Source organism: Montipora capricornis, chromosome 8, assembly GCF_036669925.1.
Source record: "Montipora capricornis isolate CH-2021 chromosome 8, ASM3666992v2, whole genome shotgun sequence".
NCBI classification, from domain to species: domain Eukaryota; kingdom Metazoa; phylum Cnidaria; class Anthozoa; order Scleractinia; family Acroporidae; genus Montipora; species Montipora capricornis.
Window position 1 is genome coordinate 30,626,456 of NC_090890.1, and position 20,267 is coordinate 30,646,722.

At 38.4% G+C, this 20,267-nt stretch overlaps 1 protein-coding gene across 1 annotated transcript in view; it reads left to right on the forward strand.

Annotated features, from left to right (window-relative positions):
• The first annotated feature begins 145 nt into the window (after positions 1–145).
• Positions 146–20,267, forward strand: part of LOC138059380 (lipase maturation factor 2-like) — a 22,283-nt gene continuing 2,161 nt past the window's right edge. Inside the window, exons 1-16 of the mRNA XM_068904971.1 lie at positions 146–281; positions 393–443; positions 1,274–1,476; positions 2,564–2,592; positions 5,558–5,638; positions 6,618–6,756; positions 7,544–7,617; positions 7,729–7,807; positions 8,826–8,949; positions 10,584–10,736; positions 11,583–11,688; positions 13,190–13,289; positions 15,482–15,597; positions 16,630–16,699; positions 17,722–17,776; positions 18,649–18,898. Coding sequence (XP_068761072.1) covers positions 179–281; positions 393–443; positions 1,274–1,476; positions 2,564–2,592; positions 5,558–5,638; positions 6,618–6,756; positions 7,544–7,617; positions 7,729–7,807; positions 8,826–8,949; positions 10,584–10,736; positions 11,583–11,688; positions 13,190–13,289; positions 15,482–15,597; positions 16,630–16,699; positions 17,722–17,776; positions 18,649–18,898 — 1,733 coding nt within the window. The 5' untranslated portion in view covers positions 146–178. The remainder of the gene's footprint in view (positions 282–392; positions 444–1,273; positions 1,477–2,563; positions 2,593–5,557; positions 5,639–6,617; positions 6,757–7,543; positions 7,618–7,728; positions 7,808–8,825; positions 8,950–10,583; positions 10,737–11,582; positions 11,689–13,189; positions 13,290–15,481; positions 15,598–16,629; positions 16,700–17,721; positions 17,777–18,648; positions 18,899–20,267) is intronic.

Sequence of the window (20,267 nt, forward strand, 5' to 3'; positions counted from 1 at the left end):
ACTTTTTGCTGATCTTTTTCTTCGCAATGAAAGTAAACCACGAAAAACATCGTAGCTTTCATTTTAAATCAGGCGCCAACATTAACACAGGACTGAGTGACACATCAGCTGATATTGCGTAAAGCTTACATGAAGATAGGTGTAAGTTGTTCTCTCTGTCTCTTAGGGAAAATCCAACATGGCGGGTTACGGCAAGCAAATCCTTGTTAGAAATACATTTTTATGGTTCATGTCTGTTATTTATCTCTTTGCTTTTTCCTCTCTTTACGTCCAAATACCTGGTAAGTGCTTTCAGTTTGCTCTGCTGTTGTGTTATTTTCTCTGGGTCACTAGCGAGGTCAAACTCGTGCAGTTATGAATCGCTAATTTGTACCGCGCTTTTTGAACAATAGGCCTTTATGGTCGGAATGGAGTTCTTCCAGCGAAGCTTGCCCTTTCTGGAGGTGAGATATTCTGTTGCATTTAGTGATCCCTTGTCAAAAGTGTTAGTTTTATAAATCGTATGAGAATGTTTGCAGGCAAACAATGCATTGTTATTTCAATGAATTTAAGTGTACATGTATTTAAACACGCCAGAACATTCTATTTGCAGCTATTATTAACTTGTTGCATTGTGATTTTTTTTTTAAATCAGGCCATTTATATAGTCCTTTGTTCCAGATTATGGAAGTAAATGCAAGTCAAATGTTATGAAAACATGTTAAATGTTAAACTGGTAAAAAAAAAACGCATGGCACTCGAAAATGTATACCTCAACTTAAGGGCCATTCCATTTAAAATCCACACCCCCCCCCCCCCACCCCCTTCCTGTTGACGAGATTGTGCGAATTTCCATAAGAATTAGGAGATCAAAGTGCTGACACATTTCCCCCTTCAGAAAAAGTTGATATTTTATTTCCGCGCTCAGAAGATTTTTTCCAATACCCTTCAGAAATATTTAAAAGATGAAAGAGTGCCGACATTGTCAACAGGGAGGTGGATTTAAAATGTGGATTTTAAATGGAATGGACCTAACCCATTCACCCCTGGAAGTGATACTTAACAGATTTTACTCTGTCTTTTTTACTCGTCTATGGGGACGGGGGTGGTTCAGGAGTCTTTAGGTTGGCAAACTCTTCCTCCACACAAAAACTATGTCCCCTTTAAAATTGGTGACCAGTTTAAATACTTAATATATAATCTTCTGCATTAGGAAAATTTGTCATCATCAAAGAAAAAAAAATGTTTTCATATAGGCCCTTTTGCAAATAATCAAATTTCATTTTCTTTCTAGAGAGTTCATCAATACAGGACAACTTTTGGCGAAAGCCAACACTTTTATGGCTGACACCAAAGCTTGGACTTGACACGGAAACTGGAATGGAGTTCCTGTGTCTGCTTGGAATGCTTTTGTCATTGTTGGCTATGTCATTCAAATCCTGGAGAGATTCTATTACATTTTTCATGCTGTGGTTTCTGTACTATTCTTTATATCAGGTGATTATGCTAAGCACTACTTGAGGATTCGGTAGATGAAAAGTATAATACCTAATGATAAAAGCAATAAAATAAATACCTTATTTAACCATGTGCCACCTAGGAGCTACACAACTCATTTAAACTGAAACATGAAATCAAATTAAACATTGGTTTTTAATGAGAGGGGAAAACCGGAGTTCCTAGAGGAAAACCTTTTGGAGCAGAGTAGAGAACCAATTTAAAAGGTAAAAGTAAAAGTAAAGTAACCATATTTAACATCGATAACTTGTAACAGTAATTCAACTGACAAACCTGAGGTCGACAGTGCGCTCATTTTACTCCCCCCTCTCCATCAGTGCTCCATTTAACAGGTATTTAAAGCTTTAAAGCTACTTAGCTACACGAAAAGGAAATAAGTCAAAACAAAGATGCGAGATCCGGGAATCGAACTCAGGACCTCTTGCACCAAGGCCGCGCACTAACTGACTGTGCCATCCTTGCTCCTTAACAATTAACAAGCTTAACTCACTTGTGATGCCGAGGAACCCAGGCCGGAGCACTCACCACTGTGCCATCATCCCTGTTCCCCGGGGAGCATGGATTGGTCTTGACAACTGAGTTTTTGGTAGGATTGATAATTTGGTTGGAACCAACAGGACCATCCAAATTTTGAGAATGACTTTGAGTTCAAGGCTGCTGCCTAAGAAAATTGTACAGGAGCCCTTCGGGCTTCCAACATTAAAAGTTAGTGGCCCGAGTCATTTTTTCAAGAGACCAGAATTAATTAATTCCAGCTGGGATCACATTTACAAGAGATTGAGGATGAATCAAGTAAGACGCTCGTTCGGGCTACTTGTTCAGAAATGTGATCACCCGCACTCGCAAATAAGGCACCCCAGGCGACAACAGTTTTTGTTGGAATTATTGTGGCTTACATAGCTGGTGGGTTTGTTGGCGAGATTGTTCATGCTGTAAGTTATTGCCTCCTACCAGCTACTTAGGCTAGCATTATTATCACTGCCATTGATTGCATAAAATTAAGAAATATAGCAAAATAATGTTTGAAACAAAATTAACATAATTACTATTGTCATGATATTTTCAGGTTGGACAGACATTTGTTTACTTTCAATGGTAAGATATCAAGGTCATTGGTGTGGTGAGACTTGTATGGTACCGTATTTATTCATGTATAAGTCGACCTTTTACGACCAAAAAATCATCCCAAAAAAAATCAGCCTCGACTTATACACGAGTGATACACAAAAGACCTGACCAAGCAGTCCTCTCTGGATTCCCTCTGCTTTTTTTAATTCACTGTGTTTTCAATACATTCTCGGGAAGAAAAGACTGGGGTTTTGGGCAATTTCTATTGGTGTGAATTTTATTTCTTTAACCAGAAATGATGAAAAATCCGATTTTTGACCTTGAAAATTGGGGTCGACTTATACACGAGTTCGACTTATACACGAGTAAATACAGTAATTGTAACATTATTATTATAATAGTAATGATAAAATTTATTTAAGTGTCAATTCTTCTGGTGCTGTGCTGTGCTGTGCTGTGCTCTAATTCAGGGGATACTGTACTGTACCTGTACATAAAAATCAATCAATTTAACTCAAATCAAATCAAACATTGGTTTTTTAAGAGAGAGGGAAACCGAAGTACATGCATGTATGTTGAGAAAAACCTTTCAGAGAAGACTAGAGAACCAACAAACTCAGCTCCCTCGCATGATACTGAGTCTGGGAATCGGATCCAGGCCAACATGTGGGAGGCGAGCTCTCTCACAATACTACTTTGTAATTAAAATAAATATCTTTATTTAAAGAGGGCAACATGACGCCAGCAGTATTATAATAGTTACATAAACTAGTGGCCCTTGTTTAATTTGTAAGCTATAATGGCAAATGAATTTAACTATGAAAATTAATAGTTTCATTTTGTTATTTATCTTGCTTATTTTTAGGGCGCATGTGATTGACCGTTTTCCAGAATAGGAATATATGGAATATAAGTTAGAAATTCTTCATTTATGCGGAGATTCACATTAAAATTATCAACACGTGCTAAAATGCTATTATTAGATCAAATCGATTGGTAAACTGGCATTTCAACGTTTATTATTTTGTATCAGGGCTCAAAGTTAACGACCAACTGGTTGCATATGGGACTAGAGTTTTGGCTGTGCACCTAAAAAATCATTTGTGGTCTCACCATGGCACCTTAAAAGCCAAAATACAGTGTGATTTCTCTAGTGCTTACTCACCTGATCATACTAACGTACTCCGATTGATGAAATAATATAAATTTAACATAGATATAACACAACCAAGCACCAAATACTGTAATAAAGTTTTGAAATATCCTGTTTCTTTTATTTGTTATCGTTGTGTTCAATACTGCCAGAATAGGCCAATATTGCAACACGAAGCCTGAGTTGCTCTTTTTGGAGCGTTAATTAAGTATTCTTTTGGAGTAGGTGCTCCAAGTATTTGAAGCTGTGTGCCTAAAATGTTTAACTCTGCGCTTAAAGTTTCAGCAGTGCGCCTAAAAATTTACACCTGGTCACACAAGTGCTTCCAAAGCCAAAAAAAAAAAATTCTTTGAGCGCTGGTATCCTTACAACAATCAGGACCCAAATAAATTATGCTGGAAGTTCGGATTTGGTTCCTGCCAGTGAATAAAACATGTTGCAAATAACTTGTACAATGGGTTAACGCCCAAGTCGCCAGCGGAGGGTAGGTGCCCAAGAAGCCTGGGGGCTGCAACCGCAGTCACATACCCAAGGCGCTAGGACACCCGAATGGCCTGCCCAACCCGCAACCAAGCCACGAGCCCCCCGTGCAGGCCCCCCTCAGGCACCCATCACACTTGAGCCAGATAGCTCAGTGGAAACAAAAAATAAATAAATAAATAAATAAAGAAAGAAAGAAAGAAATAAAGAGAATACAAAAAAAAGGGGGGGGGATAGGGAGGGAACGCCGAGAAACACTAAACTCCCAATTCGACTCACAACGCCACGCCAACAGAGCAGCAAACACATGGGACCACAACGCATGGCACTAGCCAGGAATACCGCTGGACAAAGTCAGCCCCAGGGCTCCCGCAACCTTAAGACTGCTGCAAACGCTACAGAACGCCTCAAACGCTAACAAACGCCTGCAAAAACCCTACTGACCAGACTAGCTCCCGGTCATTAACCATGTAACTATAACAAACGCTACAGAATGCACCAAAACGCTCAACAAAACGCTAACAGACGGCCAAGACACTAACAACCGCCTGCAAAACACTATTGACCAGACTAGCTCCTAGTCATTAACTATGTTAAATTTCATTTAACTATATTATAATATCACTGAAATCTCCATATTAGGCAGTCATTGCCCTGGTCCAAAAGAGAAATCTGTTTCTTTCTTTTCCCATTCCTACTGGGAATGCATTTTGCTAAGCTAAAGATGAAGGATAAAATTTGATTAGGCTCTGATAACTGATAACAGATAACTGCTCAGTGCCAGCACCGTATGCAGCATATTATCGCACTGTAATGAGTTTGAGTCCTGTTCAAGCCAGCTTTTTTTTTTTTTTTTTCAGGCTTCCAAATTCAAAACTGAAGGGAAGCTATAATCCTTGCAGTTATGAACGCGATTTTTGGAATTGCGTAGAGAAGCCTGAAAAATTCAGGACTTCAACAGGGTTTGAACCCGTAACCTCGCAATACCGATGCGACGCTCTAACCAACTGAGCTATGAAGCTCACTGATGTTGGGAGCTGGTCATTTATGGGTTCTGATGTTCCCGTGAGGAATGAATCAACGATGAAATGATATATGAATTGGATCGATCATATATCGAACTGTGGATATGAAGTGAAGCTATGATCCTCGCAGAACTTTATGAACGCAATTTTTCATAACTGTGAGGATCATAGTTTCACTTGATTTCGTATCCACAGTTCAATATATGATCCATTCATATATCATTTCATCGTTAAATTCAAAACTGTTCAAGTTGTTCCATTGATTGCAGTGATGGTTCCTTGTGAAGAAAATGGTAAGAACTATTCTTTAAAATTAATTTTCCTTCTTATTCAGGGATATTCTTCTCATGGAAACAGGATTCTTAACAATCCTTGTGTCTCCTCTGAAGCTGTTTAAATCAAGTAATGAAAACAGGTGGGTACAGCAACAAACAAAAATCTTCATTTAGAGTTGGTCCAAGTTCAAAGGCCAGATAACGTTATCCAGAGTATAAAATATACTTCACAATAAACATTGGCCAAGATTGCTTGCACACCTTTAACTAGATGTGCTTAGAGTGCATTTTCACAGTTACAAGATTTGCAGAGATTGAAAAAAAAAAAAAAACGGATAATGACTTATCTACCAGATCTGGCCTTTGAACAGCTGGGGTCAGGTCTCTTAAATGTACCTTTCTCCATTGCTTAGTAGAGTTTGGGTGTCTGAGACATCCAGAAGCTTTCCTTATTGGCAGCCAGCTCCTAGGTGGAGACTTCTCCCATGGCTAGGAAATCCTGGCAACCCAGTCATGAGCCCCCTCACAGCACAGGAGGTTATAAAAAAGAGTGGGGAAAAAGGGGCAGGAAGGGGAAACAACTGCAACGAATGCTCCACAATTACATGCTTTTTCACACGAGAGGGCTCAACTGCCTTAGCTGCTAACGAGTGTGGGAAGGTGGAATATTGAAAATCCTGCAATCTGCTTGGTTCCACGAGCAGAACAATATTTTTCATTCTTTAAGCAACAAAGCCAGACAGAATCATTTTGTTTGACCAGTGGCTGCATGCCTACCAATGGCTTCTTTACATTGGGTTATACATTTTTTTTGTGCTTTGTGCTTTGAGCTCTTCTAAATGTATTTCCCTTGTATTTTTGTGGTAGGAAAATTTCACCAGGAAATTGCCTGATCAGTTTATGCAGAATTGAACTGGATGACTTGAGTTTTTGAAAGTCATGAAAAAATACTCTGTCTCCTACCCTTCCTTTGCCTGTGGCCTTGGGCCCTGCTCAAGAACTTGGGGACAGTTTTTTTCCAATATGGACCCTCATGCCCAAGAATAACATATCGCTTTTTTGCAAGACTACATAGCTCACTATGCCATGCCATATTTTGACCTTTTTGGTTTTTGACAGGCACCATGATAACATCACCCTTTGGTTAGTGAAATGGCTTGCCTTTAGACTGATGTTCTGCTCTGGAATTGTTAAGCTGTCCAGTCGATGCCCTACGTGGTGGGGATTAACCGCTCTTGATTGGCACTACGAATCACAGGTACGTATACTAAAAAGATAAAGTCCTTGACAAGCCCACAATGGCTTAAAGTGCACTCAAACATTTTTAATGTACAATATGGATCTCCCCACCGAAAGCAAACAAGTTTGACAATTCTTACCTCAAAATTTCGCTGTTTATCTGCTGGGCAAGACGCACAAAGTTATCAAAACCAGCAGTAATTATTTGGACCCTTGGCCGTTATGTGAGGGGCATGGAATTACCGGTACTGCAGGTACTGAAAAGCATTGTGTTTTGGGTCACTTGGGATTAGTCTTTATTTGGAGCTGTTTTGTTGTCTGTCTTTTGTTTCTTTTGTTTTACATAATTTCTGCTGTGATACCTGCAGAAGCTGCCAAATTCACAAACTGAGACCCTAGTCTTAATGTAAAGTAGTTTTCATACTGCAAGTCCCATTTGTTTTCGAGAATCTTAGTTTTTGTAACACCCAATTACATGTACCATTTTTTGAGGCAGTTAATTCCGTGAATTTGGCTTGACAGTTTCTGTTTGTTATTAGTTTCTATTCTCTCCTTCTGCCTCTTTCCTCCTAAGTAATTTTCATGTTTGTTTTCATCCAGAATTCCACTGCTTCACAATTTTACCCTCAACAATGGCTAGTGAAAGCTCAAAATCTGGAATTTCACTAGCCAGTGGGTTGGCTACCGTTAGTCTCGAGCCCTGGGCCTTGTCCATGTAGCACTTGTACAATAATGAAAAAAAAACTTTCTTCATTGCTACAACTAATTTTTTTTTCAATTTCTTATTTTTTTGTTTTTTTGTCCAGTGTATTCCAACACCACTGGCTTGGTATGCTCACCAGTTTCCCAAATGGTTCCAGCGACTAAGCATAGTTTTAACGTAAGTTTTTTAGTAAGATTAAATTAATAAACCTCAGCTTTGGCAATGTATATTTTACTTGCAATCAATAATCGGTAGTAACCTTTCTTTTGTTTCTTCATTTTGTTTCAGTTATGTTATTTTAATAGCATTATCTTGGTTGTTTTTCGTTCCTGTTCGATCCTTGAGGATTTTTTCATTTTATTCACAGGTATTTTATCAGCATGCAGTGCACACAATTTATTTTCATATCATAGTACTGTTCACAAAAATCATCTTGTCATTATTTGGGGAAGCACTGATTGTGCAGTCACACAAACACCCACCTGTCCAGTGTACAAACACCCAACATATTTTAGTGTGGGTCTACCACGACTGATTTGTGCATTTGTATGTATTATATGTTATATTAGGCACCATACATGTATTTGTGCATACTTTCAGTGATGCAATTTTCATTCAATGCCACTAATGCAGGTTGGCTTAGGCTCCATTTATATGGAGAAAAGTTTTTTCGAGTAGAAGGGTCACTTGCCTACCCCAGCTACCCTGGGCGAGCCAACTTTTCCTACATTTCCCTATAAAATACGGCGAACCATTAACACGAGAAAAAAAAGTTGGCTCGGCTAGAAGGGCGACCAGACTAGCCAGGTCACCCTTTTTCGATGGTAGGGTCACCCTCTGAGCTGGGCCAACTTTTTTCCATGTAAACACTTCGGCTCACCCAAAGTGCTGTCTTTTCAGTCTCCTGACGATCGAAACTGAGACAGGCAGCTCTTGACTTGGGCAATAGGGTCAGTTCTTTTCCCACATAAACGCTCCCTAAAGTTAACTCGGCTGGGAGGGTGACCCTCTTACCAGTTCTCGATTAGGCATATAAACAGGGCCTTAAACTTTGGATTTGCACTAAAAAAATGCATCAGCCATTGCCCAACCATACCACTTATGCACCTTAGTTAACTTCACGCATGACCGGCTTTACGAGCTTAAGCGCGATTTGTGACAGAAAGACGAAAGTCATCCTTGGTCATTTCCCCTGGAAAGCCCAAGTAATTAATTTTTAGCAAATAATTATTGTTGCTACAGCTGTAGACCTTATTACGACATGGAATTATTACAATTAAGGATCATAAGTATCCTGAAAAATAAATATTTTTTCATGGGGTAAAAGCATTTTGTACTGTTGTTTTCACCAGATTAAAAGCATTTTGTACTGTTGTTTTCACCAGATATTTTTTCAAGTGTTGATAATTCTAACTGGTAACTACAACTTCTTTAATCTTTTGGCCATTGCATTATTGTTATCAATCCTTGATGATGAGCATCTTACAACAGTTCTGCCGTCCTGGTTAGGTGAGAGGTTACATGCATTGCTAAACTCTTTGTTTGTTTTTTCACATTAGTTACATTCTGTCTTAACACTACAAGTAATCATATCAGTTGCTTGGGAGCATTGGCCATTTCACCCAATAATGATTAACAGTAATAATAATAATAATAATTATTATTATTATTATTATTATTATTATTATTATTATTATTATTGTTGAGTAAAGCGATTTTCAATCAAGTGTCAAAAGTAATGAGCAAATTGCTTTGGTTTTGCATTACTTCATTCAGTGATTGGTTCAAAGTTCTCATGCCAGTTTTTAAACAATCAAAAAGTGAAACCAAAACCAATCATAGCTCGCACGCACACATTTTCCTGTGCTTTGTGTCAGCTACTTGTAAGTTACTTCGAGTTTTGATTGGTTCACTGGATTGTCTCGTCCTTTTTGATTGTACAAAGTAATTACTTTGGGTTTGGTTTTGCAACACTCGATTTAAACTATTGGGTATATGTTGCAAAATGAAATGGCCAATTAATGAACCCACTGAAGCTACTGATAAGAATGTATACCAGAAATGCCCAATTTGATAACTACAATTAGTAATTATTGATAATTATAATAATGAATATCAATATTATTAATTTATTATTATTATTGTTGTTGTTGTTGTTGTTGTTATTATTATTATTATTATTATTATTGCTCTGTCCACAGAAAGTCAAAAAAGAGTTCAGTTATAAAATTTGTCATACAGTATGTTTGCTGTGATTGGTCAATATCGTGAGCCATATTGTACAGTATGACTTGCTTGAATTGATGGTCAGCTCTCCCTCTTGATTCAATCACTTGTAGGTGTGCCGGTTGTAATAAGTTATTAGGGAGCTTAAGCATGCAACGTTTTGAGGCACGCACTGCAACTGAAAGTGAGCTGTTTTCCTTGTTAGCTTGTCTTGACAATACCACATTAATATTGCTCAGTATCGTTTCTTCATTAGAGATGATTAGCTTAAAAATCTAGGAGTCACAGTTGTTCCTAGCATGTGAAATTTTCACTTCCGGTTGTCATCCGCATATGAAAAGTGTCTGGTGCTTAAGCTCCCTAATATCTTAACAACAACTTTTTATAGAGGATGCAGACTTAGCTTTACATCAAGCTTTGGAAATCTAGTTTTGTCTAACGAGTTGAAAATAAAATATAAAATAACAACCTTAAGAGAGATTTGCAAGCTGGCATTTCGAGCATCAGCCCTTTGTCAGATTGATTAACAAAGGCTAATGCTCGAAACATCACCTCATAAATCTTCCTCACGGTGTTTGGAGCAGTTTTCAAATGACAGAGCACTGTTTGTACCTGCTGTGATTGGTTGAAGTAATTACTTTCTAATTGGTATTTGTTTTAAGACACTCAATTGAAAACCACTCTATATCAAATTAACCTTTTGTAGCTTGTTCAATGAAACCAAATTTTTGTGTTACACTCCCCACAGTTTGCACTTTTTTTGCCGTGAACTACTTGGCCTGCATGGAATAAAATAATAACATAGGTACATTGTATCAGTCGTTGTATTTGGTAGTGCTAGCCATCCTTTGGAAAATGTTATGCCTATGGCATTTTCATCCCACTATTTGTTTGGTCCCTTTTATGATTTTCTTTAGGAAGTCGTAAAGTCATACCAACTCAAGAAAGTGCTGTAATAAAAGTGTCAAGCAAAATATTCACATATGGAACATTATCAGTTTTGATTTATTGGATGATCGAGCTATTTGCATTGGAGATCTCTTCAGAACAAATTTTGAAGTCTAAGATCAGTAAGTTATTCAGTAAAATGGCCTGCGTAGCTGGCAGGTATCAATAATTATTTTTGAGTGTTCTAGCAAGTCGGAATCATGTAGGGGGATTGCTTCCTTTTCCCTTCCTAATTCAATGCAAAATCTTTCAGCTAATGGATCTCTTTGTGACAATCGTCAATAAATGGGCCAGAAACAAAGAAAAACTTGGCACTGGTTCTTATAACTGAGTATATATTTAAGGTAAACCACCAATAGACCAAATTGGCTTACTAAGTGTTGTACCAAATTCAAACCCTTTGTTCCAAGTATTTCCATATCATATAAAATTAATGTGAATGCTACATTATAATGCAAAGACAGTACACAGAGAATCTTAACCTTGGAGATTTGAATTGGGTACAAGATTAAGTTAGCCGATTTGGTCTATACAAAAAATTTTTAATGTTACCATTGAAATAAAAGCTATCATATGCCATTTAATTATATGACTACATGTAGCTCTTTGAGCGGGCAAGATGAACCAAATCGGGTGCTGTGATTGGCTACCTGATCAGGCAAGGAAGAGCAATACTGCCCGCTTGGGATTTCTCGCTTGGTCACAAGGTCAAAGTTCGTTTTTTGGTGTTTTAAGTCATATAATAGATCCTTTAGTTACCGAGCTTGTTCTGTCAAGATGGCTGGATATTGGCCTCGTTCTTTTTTTTGCGTGTTTATGGACCTCGACTTCGTCTTGGTCCATAAACACGCAAAAAAAAGACCTTGGCCAATATCCAGCCATCTTGACCTCACGCTTGGTACTATTTTATATACATGTAATTTAAATGTTTGAGTTTGTCAAAACCTAAAATATTTGATTTTTACTAGCTTTCTCAAAGGCTGCCTTTTTTGAAGCAGTGGATCAAGCTGTTCCGGTCACAATATGGATTGGTACAGCTTCGTTAGGTGTTGAAATCATTGCATCGTTGGTAGGGTAAGCATTGTAGTGCCTAATAATGAAAATTCAAACTTTCATTTCATCTGTTGTATCAGACCAAAAAATAATACAACACTTGTGGCATGGTGGTCATTCAAAGGTAGCATTGTTGTAAGAAGAAGAAGAAGAAGAAGAAGAAGAAAATCACTAACCCTTAAGTTTGTTTATTTGTTTCCATGCTTATATTCCATATTCAGCTTAGTTGTCTGCAGTGTCCGACACTAACACTTACCCGATTGCCCGGGGCAAGCAAAATATATCCGTGGGCAAGTAAAACAACTCTAAGGCTTGCCCGATCGGGCAATCAGAATTTTTGTTCGACTAAGTTTTTGCGGAACGATTTGATTTGCAACGAAGAAAGTAACTAGTAATATAACGTAGTCACCGCAAACACTATTAAAAAATAACAACGTTACATCTCTTTGCGGCATTAATTTCACTGTTTAAAATATATTGGTACATTTTAAATCACAAAGCGCCCTCTTTCTCCGCACAAAAAGAATGTTTGTAACAGTGGAACCCAGTTTTCGCACGGCCAAATACGCTACGACACTGCTTTGATATCGGACAAACGCACAAGAAAATTGTACCTTGTGTCGCGCAATTTCAACCAGCTTTGAAAGGCTTCAGGAACATTTTATTGGACAAATGGCATTTAATTCAAAACCAACCTAGTCTCCCTTGATCTCTTATAAAACAGGAAAATCGCTTAAAGATACGCTTGTCGAAGCAAAACTGTGAAGGCCACTAAAACAGCATGGACACAGAGCGGGAGTCGCGTTGCTCTGCGTAACCCATTTTACACACATTTTACAGAAAAGTGACATTTTTACAAGCCTCTTTTGGGTTTTAATGGGCAACTGGTTTTTAGAAGGTGGGCAGCCGAAAAAAACTATGGGCAAACAAAAACACAAAACTGGTTGCCCAAAGGGCAAATTAGTAAGAAAGTAAGTGTCGAACACTGCTGTCTTGGTGCCAAATGAAAAATCATGGCACAACTGCAAATAATAATCATAATTTCATAATCAGTATATACATTCATATATATACCTGTACATTCCAAATGATAACAAAAACGAAAAAAAAAAAATCATGCTGAGAATAGTAACAGCTTTAATAGCCACCTTGCTCAGAGCTTTGAATGTCATCATTGCATGTTAAGTATGCAGCCAAATTACAAACTGTGTGTACCAGTGCAGTTAATCCATATGGATTGGAAAGAAGATGACATATTCTTCTGAGATCATGCAAGCCCACATGAGAGCAGATACAGTAGGGGATTATCCCAAACATGAATTGGGATTATGAAGAAAACCATTAACATTCGACAACAAGATTGTTAGTTTTTAAAAAGATTTCTGACTACTATCAAGCCTGACAACATCACACGCAAGTTTATGACACTTTTGAGTTATCATTCCAGCCCACTTAATGTTTTTTATATGGTAAATGAAGCTACGTACGGTAAGCTTTATTATTATGTATGTGTCTTTTATAGGTGTTTGGTAGAAAAAGGGAAAGTATTCAAAAAGCTGTGGTCCTTACTGCAATGGGCAATTTTTAGTTTTGCAGCATTGGGAATGTTTGCCATCAGCCTGGTAAGGACAGAGATTTTGAAAAGACAACAATAATAATCATACATGCACATAAATCATTTCTGAAAAAAATAAATACATCTAATAATTTAAAGTGTGTATAAGTTAAGAGGCCATTTCCGAGTTCATGTCTGTCTCCTCTTCAAAGCGAGTCCAAGTGCGAAGTTTTTGTGATGGTAATTAGTTCTACTTTAAATATGAATGAAAACTAATTACCATAAGAAAAACGTCGCACTTAGACTCGCTTTGCAGAGGAGGCAGATTTGAACTCGGAAATAGCCTATTTACCACCCTAGCTTACATTTCCTTTTCGTTCAGCAGATTTCTATATTAAAGGGAGTTCACATAGTGTTTGAGTGGACCTAATAACCCATTCACCCTAAAGCATCCTCCATTTACGAGTAACATCGTCTGGCATCAAACAGAGTAAAATTCATTTCATATTCTGAGGAGGGAAAGAATTAAATCATCACAGGACTGTAAAAATTAATATTATTGATTTGAAAATGAGCTTTATGAAGATTTGGTGTGAGTTTTACCGAAGTATGCAGTGGTACGTCAAGCTCAAATTTTCGGGGAAACCTGATTAGTTCCTACATCCAGGGCCCGCTTGTTCAACAGCCGATTAACGCTAATCCCTGATTAAAAATTTACCAAGGAGTTTATTTCTCTACTCCCAAATGATGTTCAACGCTGATATTCAGCGAAGCTCTACATCACAGGAAGTCAATCTTGAAAAACAAAAATAAGCAAAAGAAATTTTTACCAAAAAGTTGAAAAAATGAAGGCAAAGTTTACGCTAATCCTGGATTAAGGTAATTCCCTTAAAATTGTTCTACTATCAAACTTTTTTGGAAACTTGGCATACCGGTAATTAACATTCATGATATGTACATTAAAAAAATGCAATAAAAAATGGGGTCACCGAGCTTGTTTACGCGTCAGCAGGTTCTTAAAATAGGGTATTTTTACTGGTTGTCCGTTAAAAATTCGAATCATCTTCATACAGAATTAAGTCTTGGTTACTTCAAAGACACAAAATTTTATTTTGAAAATAAAGCGTCTTTTAATCACATAAGCAGTATTGCTTCATTTACGCCGTTTTTGATTGCCTGGTTGTGGGAATAGCGCACTTTTTGGGACAGTTCCGTGGTTAGCTTGAAGTCCTCGCCTTAGCCAAAATACAACCAGAACGGAACTGCTTCCAAAAAAATTCATGTTCTACTATCAAACTTTTTTCTTCTTCAAATATGTTCTTTATTAGACTGTTCTTAGCAAATACCTGAAAAAAAAATTGGCGGTCACCGTGCTCGTTTGAGAGGAAAGGAGCATGTATTTCGCTATCCGACTTAGCTTGAGGGAAATCTCTAAACGTTTTGTACACGCACGTGCTCATGTGTGCGCTAATGACGCGAAAATCATGTGCAGTAGGGATGCGCAATGCAATAGACCGTATTCATAAATGGCGGTCACATTTATAATTCTTTTGTCCACGTGCAAATTAGCCTACCAAGCCTCATTTTAGAGCAAAAAATTCTTTTCAATTCACTGTATGGTATCGAGGCTTGGTAGGCTAATTTGCACTTCGACAAAAGAATTATAAATTGGCCGCCATTTATGAATAAGGTCTATACTAAGGAATAGTCCAGTTTCAAGTTCTTTATGTCCACTGAACAAAAACTCTGAGGACGCATTTTTACAGGGTTAGCCTCCATCTCAAGTGATTATATTCACAAATATCGGGAGGAAGGTGCCTGAAATTTGAAACTAAACAATAGGCAGAGTTGTGAACAAGTCATGTTCTCGCTGGAATTTGTAAATATATTCACTCCAGTTGGAGGCTAACCCTGTAAAAATGAGTCCTCAGTGTTTTTATTCAGCGGTCGTAAAGAACTTGAAGCTGGACTATGACCTTAAGTTAATCGGCTTTCGAACAACCAGGCCCAGGGCTGAGTTCTTTGCTGATAAGAAGAAAATGATGGGCATATTCTAATAAGGCAAAAATATTGTACTCAAAGAATCCTGTAAACCTAGTCACTGTGGTAAAGGATCTCAGCTGGTAGTTCAAAGTTTCAAATCACAACTTTATTAAGAAGTATTTAGTCATTTCAGTTGAAATGTTTTTAATTACACAGTTTGTTGCACGAGCAAGGCATACTAACTCGTGGTTTGTTACTTTTTGTGACATGTTTCAGGTGCCTTACACAGACATCAGCCACAAAGCCAAGGCTGATCTATGGCCAGTCATTCACAGATGGCGACAGAAGACTGATTCATTTGAACTTGTCAATTCGTATGGTTTATTTAGAAGGTAAGAGAGACTTACACAGTTGCTGCAAGAAAACAGCGGGGAAGGAGGAGGCGTAGGAAGATTTCTTTGGCAAAGGGGAATAGAATCCAAAGATTCTTCCAACAGTAGCCCAACAGTCTGATTTTATGAGTTTTAGATACAACATGTTGATCAGCAACATAATTGTAAATTCTTTAAAGGATGAGAGCTTGTGTTTTTGTTCTGCAACTACCAACTTGTTAAATGGCTTATTTAACCCTTTGATTACTATCTGGCAAAATACGTCCAGCTTTATCCACGGTTCCATCTACCCCTTCTGACGTCATCACCTCTAACGGACAGCAACAGCTTTGTCCACTAACTTGTGCAGGGAGAAGAGATCTTTCAAACTATACCAGAATGAGCACAATTCAGTCAAGGAAACTGGAGACACGGCCAAAAAAACCATGTAACACTGACCTGAAAATCTCCATGAAAAGCTTGCTCCATTACCCACATACCTTTCTGAGCACCTAATTCTAAGATGACGAAAGGTTTCTCAGAAACTCTTCCCACCAAAATAAAACCTACCAAATGCCCAGCAAGTTGAAAAAAATGAGGCAAGGAAAGCGAAAAGAGAGGGAAGGAGAGAAAGCAAAATTTTGTCGAAATTTTGCTTTCTGCGCATGCCCGAACTTTGCAAGCGCCTATTTTGCACCTGGCTAAAAAGGCCGCGGAGTGTACAACCTAGAAACGAGTTTGTAGGGAGATTTAGCTCTTAAACAGCACGACAGTGACCAAAAAACCCCTCAACTAGCTTCAAAACGTTTTTTTCGGCCAAATCTCCACTAGCCAAAGCGGTTAAGAATGATACACTCTTCGATGTTGAATTGTGAATCACCTTATCACCGACTTTATGCGAACGTTTCCATCAGTGTTGCGGTAAAAAATCGTTGCCATGGATCTAGTGGGTAAAATCAAGTGATCAATGTGAACTGAATATTGCGTAACTATTGGCTATCATCCTCATGAATTATTAATACGTTTGAACTCTTATGATTATTTTTTCCGTAGCATGACAGGTGTTGGTGGCAGACCGGAAGTGGTTATTGAAGGCAGCAATGATCTCGACGGACCCTGGAAGGTAAGGTTTTTAATACCTAAATTTTGGACGGTTGAAAACATTTGACCTGATTTTGCGTTCACATGGAATCGTTCAATCGGTGCAACTTGGGCTTTTGGCTTTTTGCATCTTTGCTTTTTACCACGTCTGCAGCACGAGAATGTAGGGTCACACCGTGCCGGTCAAATTTTCGAAGGACAATGCGTCTTAATTTTCGTAGATTGAGCACGAAAACTGAGGACTGAAGATTTAAGCAACCAGCTTAAAATCTCGTCCTTTACTCTTTTGATGTAGCTCTGGCATGCATAGTACTCGGCGCCTATTGAAACCACCTCAAGAAGTACAAGCTCATATTCTCAAACTTCGGTCCGATAACATTGTTTCTTCCCCAACCCTTCTCCTTGGCTTCCGAAGCGACTTTTCGAACGCACTTCAATAATCCGAGATTACTACTAGTTTTTATAAAATAATAAGGATAGTACGCGCACTCTCATTGGTCAATAGCTGTGTTTAGATGAGAGTATGGAAACACGGCTGGTTATATGTTGTCAGACGCGCGTTTTGATTGGCTGGTGGAAAATAAGAGCGTGTACCAAGAAAATCTGTTTAAATCAAGAGTTATCCTGCATTTGTTTCCTTCATTTGTCGAATTATCTGTGAGAAATATTTTATAAAAGCAATAGAGGACTTTTTTCCTTGTTTCCATAGCTTCATCTGAACACTCGGGGAAGTTTGGAGAATTTTCAACAGTTATGCAAACCCTCGACTGCGTCTCGGGTTTACGTAACTGATCGAATTCTCCCAATTCCCCCTCGTGATTAGATGAGGCTATGGAAACACGGAAAACGTCCTCTTTTGCCTAAATATGCAAAGAGTGGATGCTTTCAAAACAGTACCGGAAAATAGAAAAACACCTTAGCTTCCCCTCAGACATTTGTTTATTTAGTTTTTTATACTTCCGACCTCCGTAAGTCAGAAACGTTAAAAATTATTATTGAAATGTGTCTCAGTTTCATTTGACACGCATTTGTCTTTTTGTTTAGGAATATCACTTTCACTATAAACCTGGGAATTTATCGGGACCTCCTCCAGTAGTTGGTAAGGTTCTTAACGAGAATTATAATATGGGTCAAACGTCAACTTTGGTCAGTTTAACACCAGAAACGTAATGATGAATGTCGTGTCAGTGGGATTGGTATTACGAAATCATGTTGCGAGTCCATTTCTTGTTCGTCTTCTACAACTTTTTGTAAGATCGTAAGTTGTATGGTGAACTGGAATATATAATTAGGATTAAGATTAGGTGTTACATGGCTGGCGCCGTGGTGAGAGCACTCACCACCCACCAATGTGGCCCGGGTTCGATTCGCAGACTCGGCGTCATATGTGGATTGTGTTGGTTGGTTCTCTACTCTGCACCGAGAGGTTTTTCTCCGGGTACTCCGGTTTTCCTCTCTATTCAAAAACCAACATTTGATTTGACTTGTGTTAATTTGCTGATTTCAGTTTACAGTGTACCCAATTAGTGCTCCAGTGCTAGAAGACTAGACACTTAAATAAAGTTCCTTTCTTTTCCTTTCCTTACAAACGACTCACAAAAGGAGTCCCTCCTGGTAACTACTTCGTTGCTACTGAGATTGCAAAATAGATAAATGATATTCAAGGGCTCCTCCCAGGAAGACTTAATTTTAGAGGAAAGGTATTTGCTACTAAGACAAAAACAAGGATGCAAAGACTACTTTGTCAATATATTTGGGTGAAGATCTCTATGCAGGCATACTATCCATATTCTCCGCCCGAGAGGGAAGGAAGTCAACCAACCAACCACTACCAAGAATTAAGGGGGTGCATCTTCTTAAACAGGCCTTTTAGAGTTTACCTCAGTTAAGTCAAAAGTCGGTGACTTGTTTTGTCGTAAGCCGTTGCCAGATTCTTCTTACTTTTTTTTTTTTTGTTCATTTCTTTTCCAGCGCCTCATCAGCCACGCCTTGATTGGCAAATATGGTTTGCTGCACTGGGAAGTTATGAATACAATCCTTGGTTTGTACATATGGTCTTTAGGCTGCTTCAAGGAAAACAAGAAGTTCTAGATCTTTTGGCTAAAAATCCTTTTCCCCGCAAACCCCCGATTTACATCAGAGCCCAACTTTACAAGTACCACTACACGGAGTTGCCCAGCAGTAATATTTCCTCGCTTTCTGATGTGCTTCACAATAACAGGTTAGTATGGGCAACCTCGGAGCTCTGGATATCAAAAATGCAGTGAGAAAATTAAACCAGTGGAACGTATTTGCAAAGAACGGAAACATGAACGGTTAAGGGAGCAGAGAAAAAAAAAAGGCTCGAAAAAGTTCGATATGTGAAAAGTTGAATAGAAATTACTCATTCATCTCAGATAATACATATTTTCTATAGCCCTGCATACTTCAGGTACCCACTATTATTATATTTTCGACCTCGGATATTGCGTTTCTAGCTTTCTGATTGGTTCAGTCAATCTCGGTTATCAGCTCAGTATACAGGAGGCAGTACAGCCCAGTGGTTTGGCCGCTTGCCTTGAGATCCGGAGATTCCGGGTTCAAGACACGTTCTGACCCCTCGTTGAATTTGTTCCTGGTAGTCCCTGGTTCAATTTCGTGGCTGCACTTGTAAATAACCAACTGGTTTGCCTCCGTTCAGTTGGGATTGTTTAATTTGTTCTGTTCAATGTTCGGAGATAGTAGCTACTAGCTACTCTAAAAATCCGAGGGTAAATAATGATACTTACTGTACCGTTTGACCTAATATGGAAACTGATTGCGGTTGGTTGTAAAATTAAATAGAATAATCCAATAAAATTTGGCTTTAATCTTCAAGTGTCCAAGTGTTCAGAATTGAATTAAAATGTAGTAAACCCATTATTCCATTCGCGTTTGTTGGATATGAGACTGGTTATGGCCAACTCGGCACTACACTCCTTGTTAGCTGTTTACCATCATTCTCATATCCAACAAGCGAGAATGGAATAATTAATTATTGCGCATCCAGTATTGTAAAGAAATAGCCTTTGGTCGTTTCCGTTGCACGCTCCTATATACCCCTGTACTCATATAATCCCATACATCTGGATATACCCCTTTACGACCTTGCATACTGCTATATATCCTTGAATACCCAGGGGAAACCCTTGACTACCTCTATATACTCTTTTATTAAAAACTGGATCATTGGATAATGCAATTTGAGAGTTTTGACTGGCTAAGCCATCATGGGTTATGAACCATTATACCATGATCTACAAACACGGCAAGCATATGCTTGGGGGCGTTTTTAATAAAACAATTATTCCACTCGCGCTTGTTGGATATGAGATGATTATAGCCAACTCGGCGTGATATCCAACGCGCGCTCATGGAATAATTGTTAATTACACCCTTTACAGCACAACCCGTGAAATTCAAGTTATTTGCGTTGATCCAAAGACCTACAGAGGTCAGAAACAACTTGCTTGAATCATTGGTTTTTGTTTTTGTCCAGTTCAGAACTGGAAAAAACACGTGGTCTCAGTTTTCAGTATGGTGCTCGAACTCGATTAGGATACACCGATGTA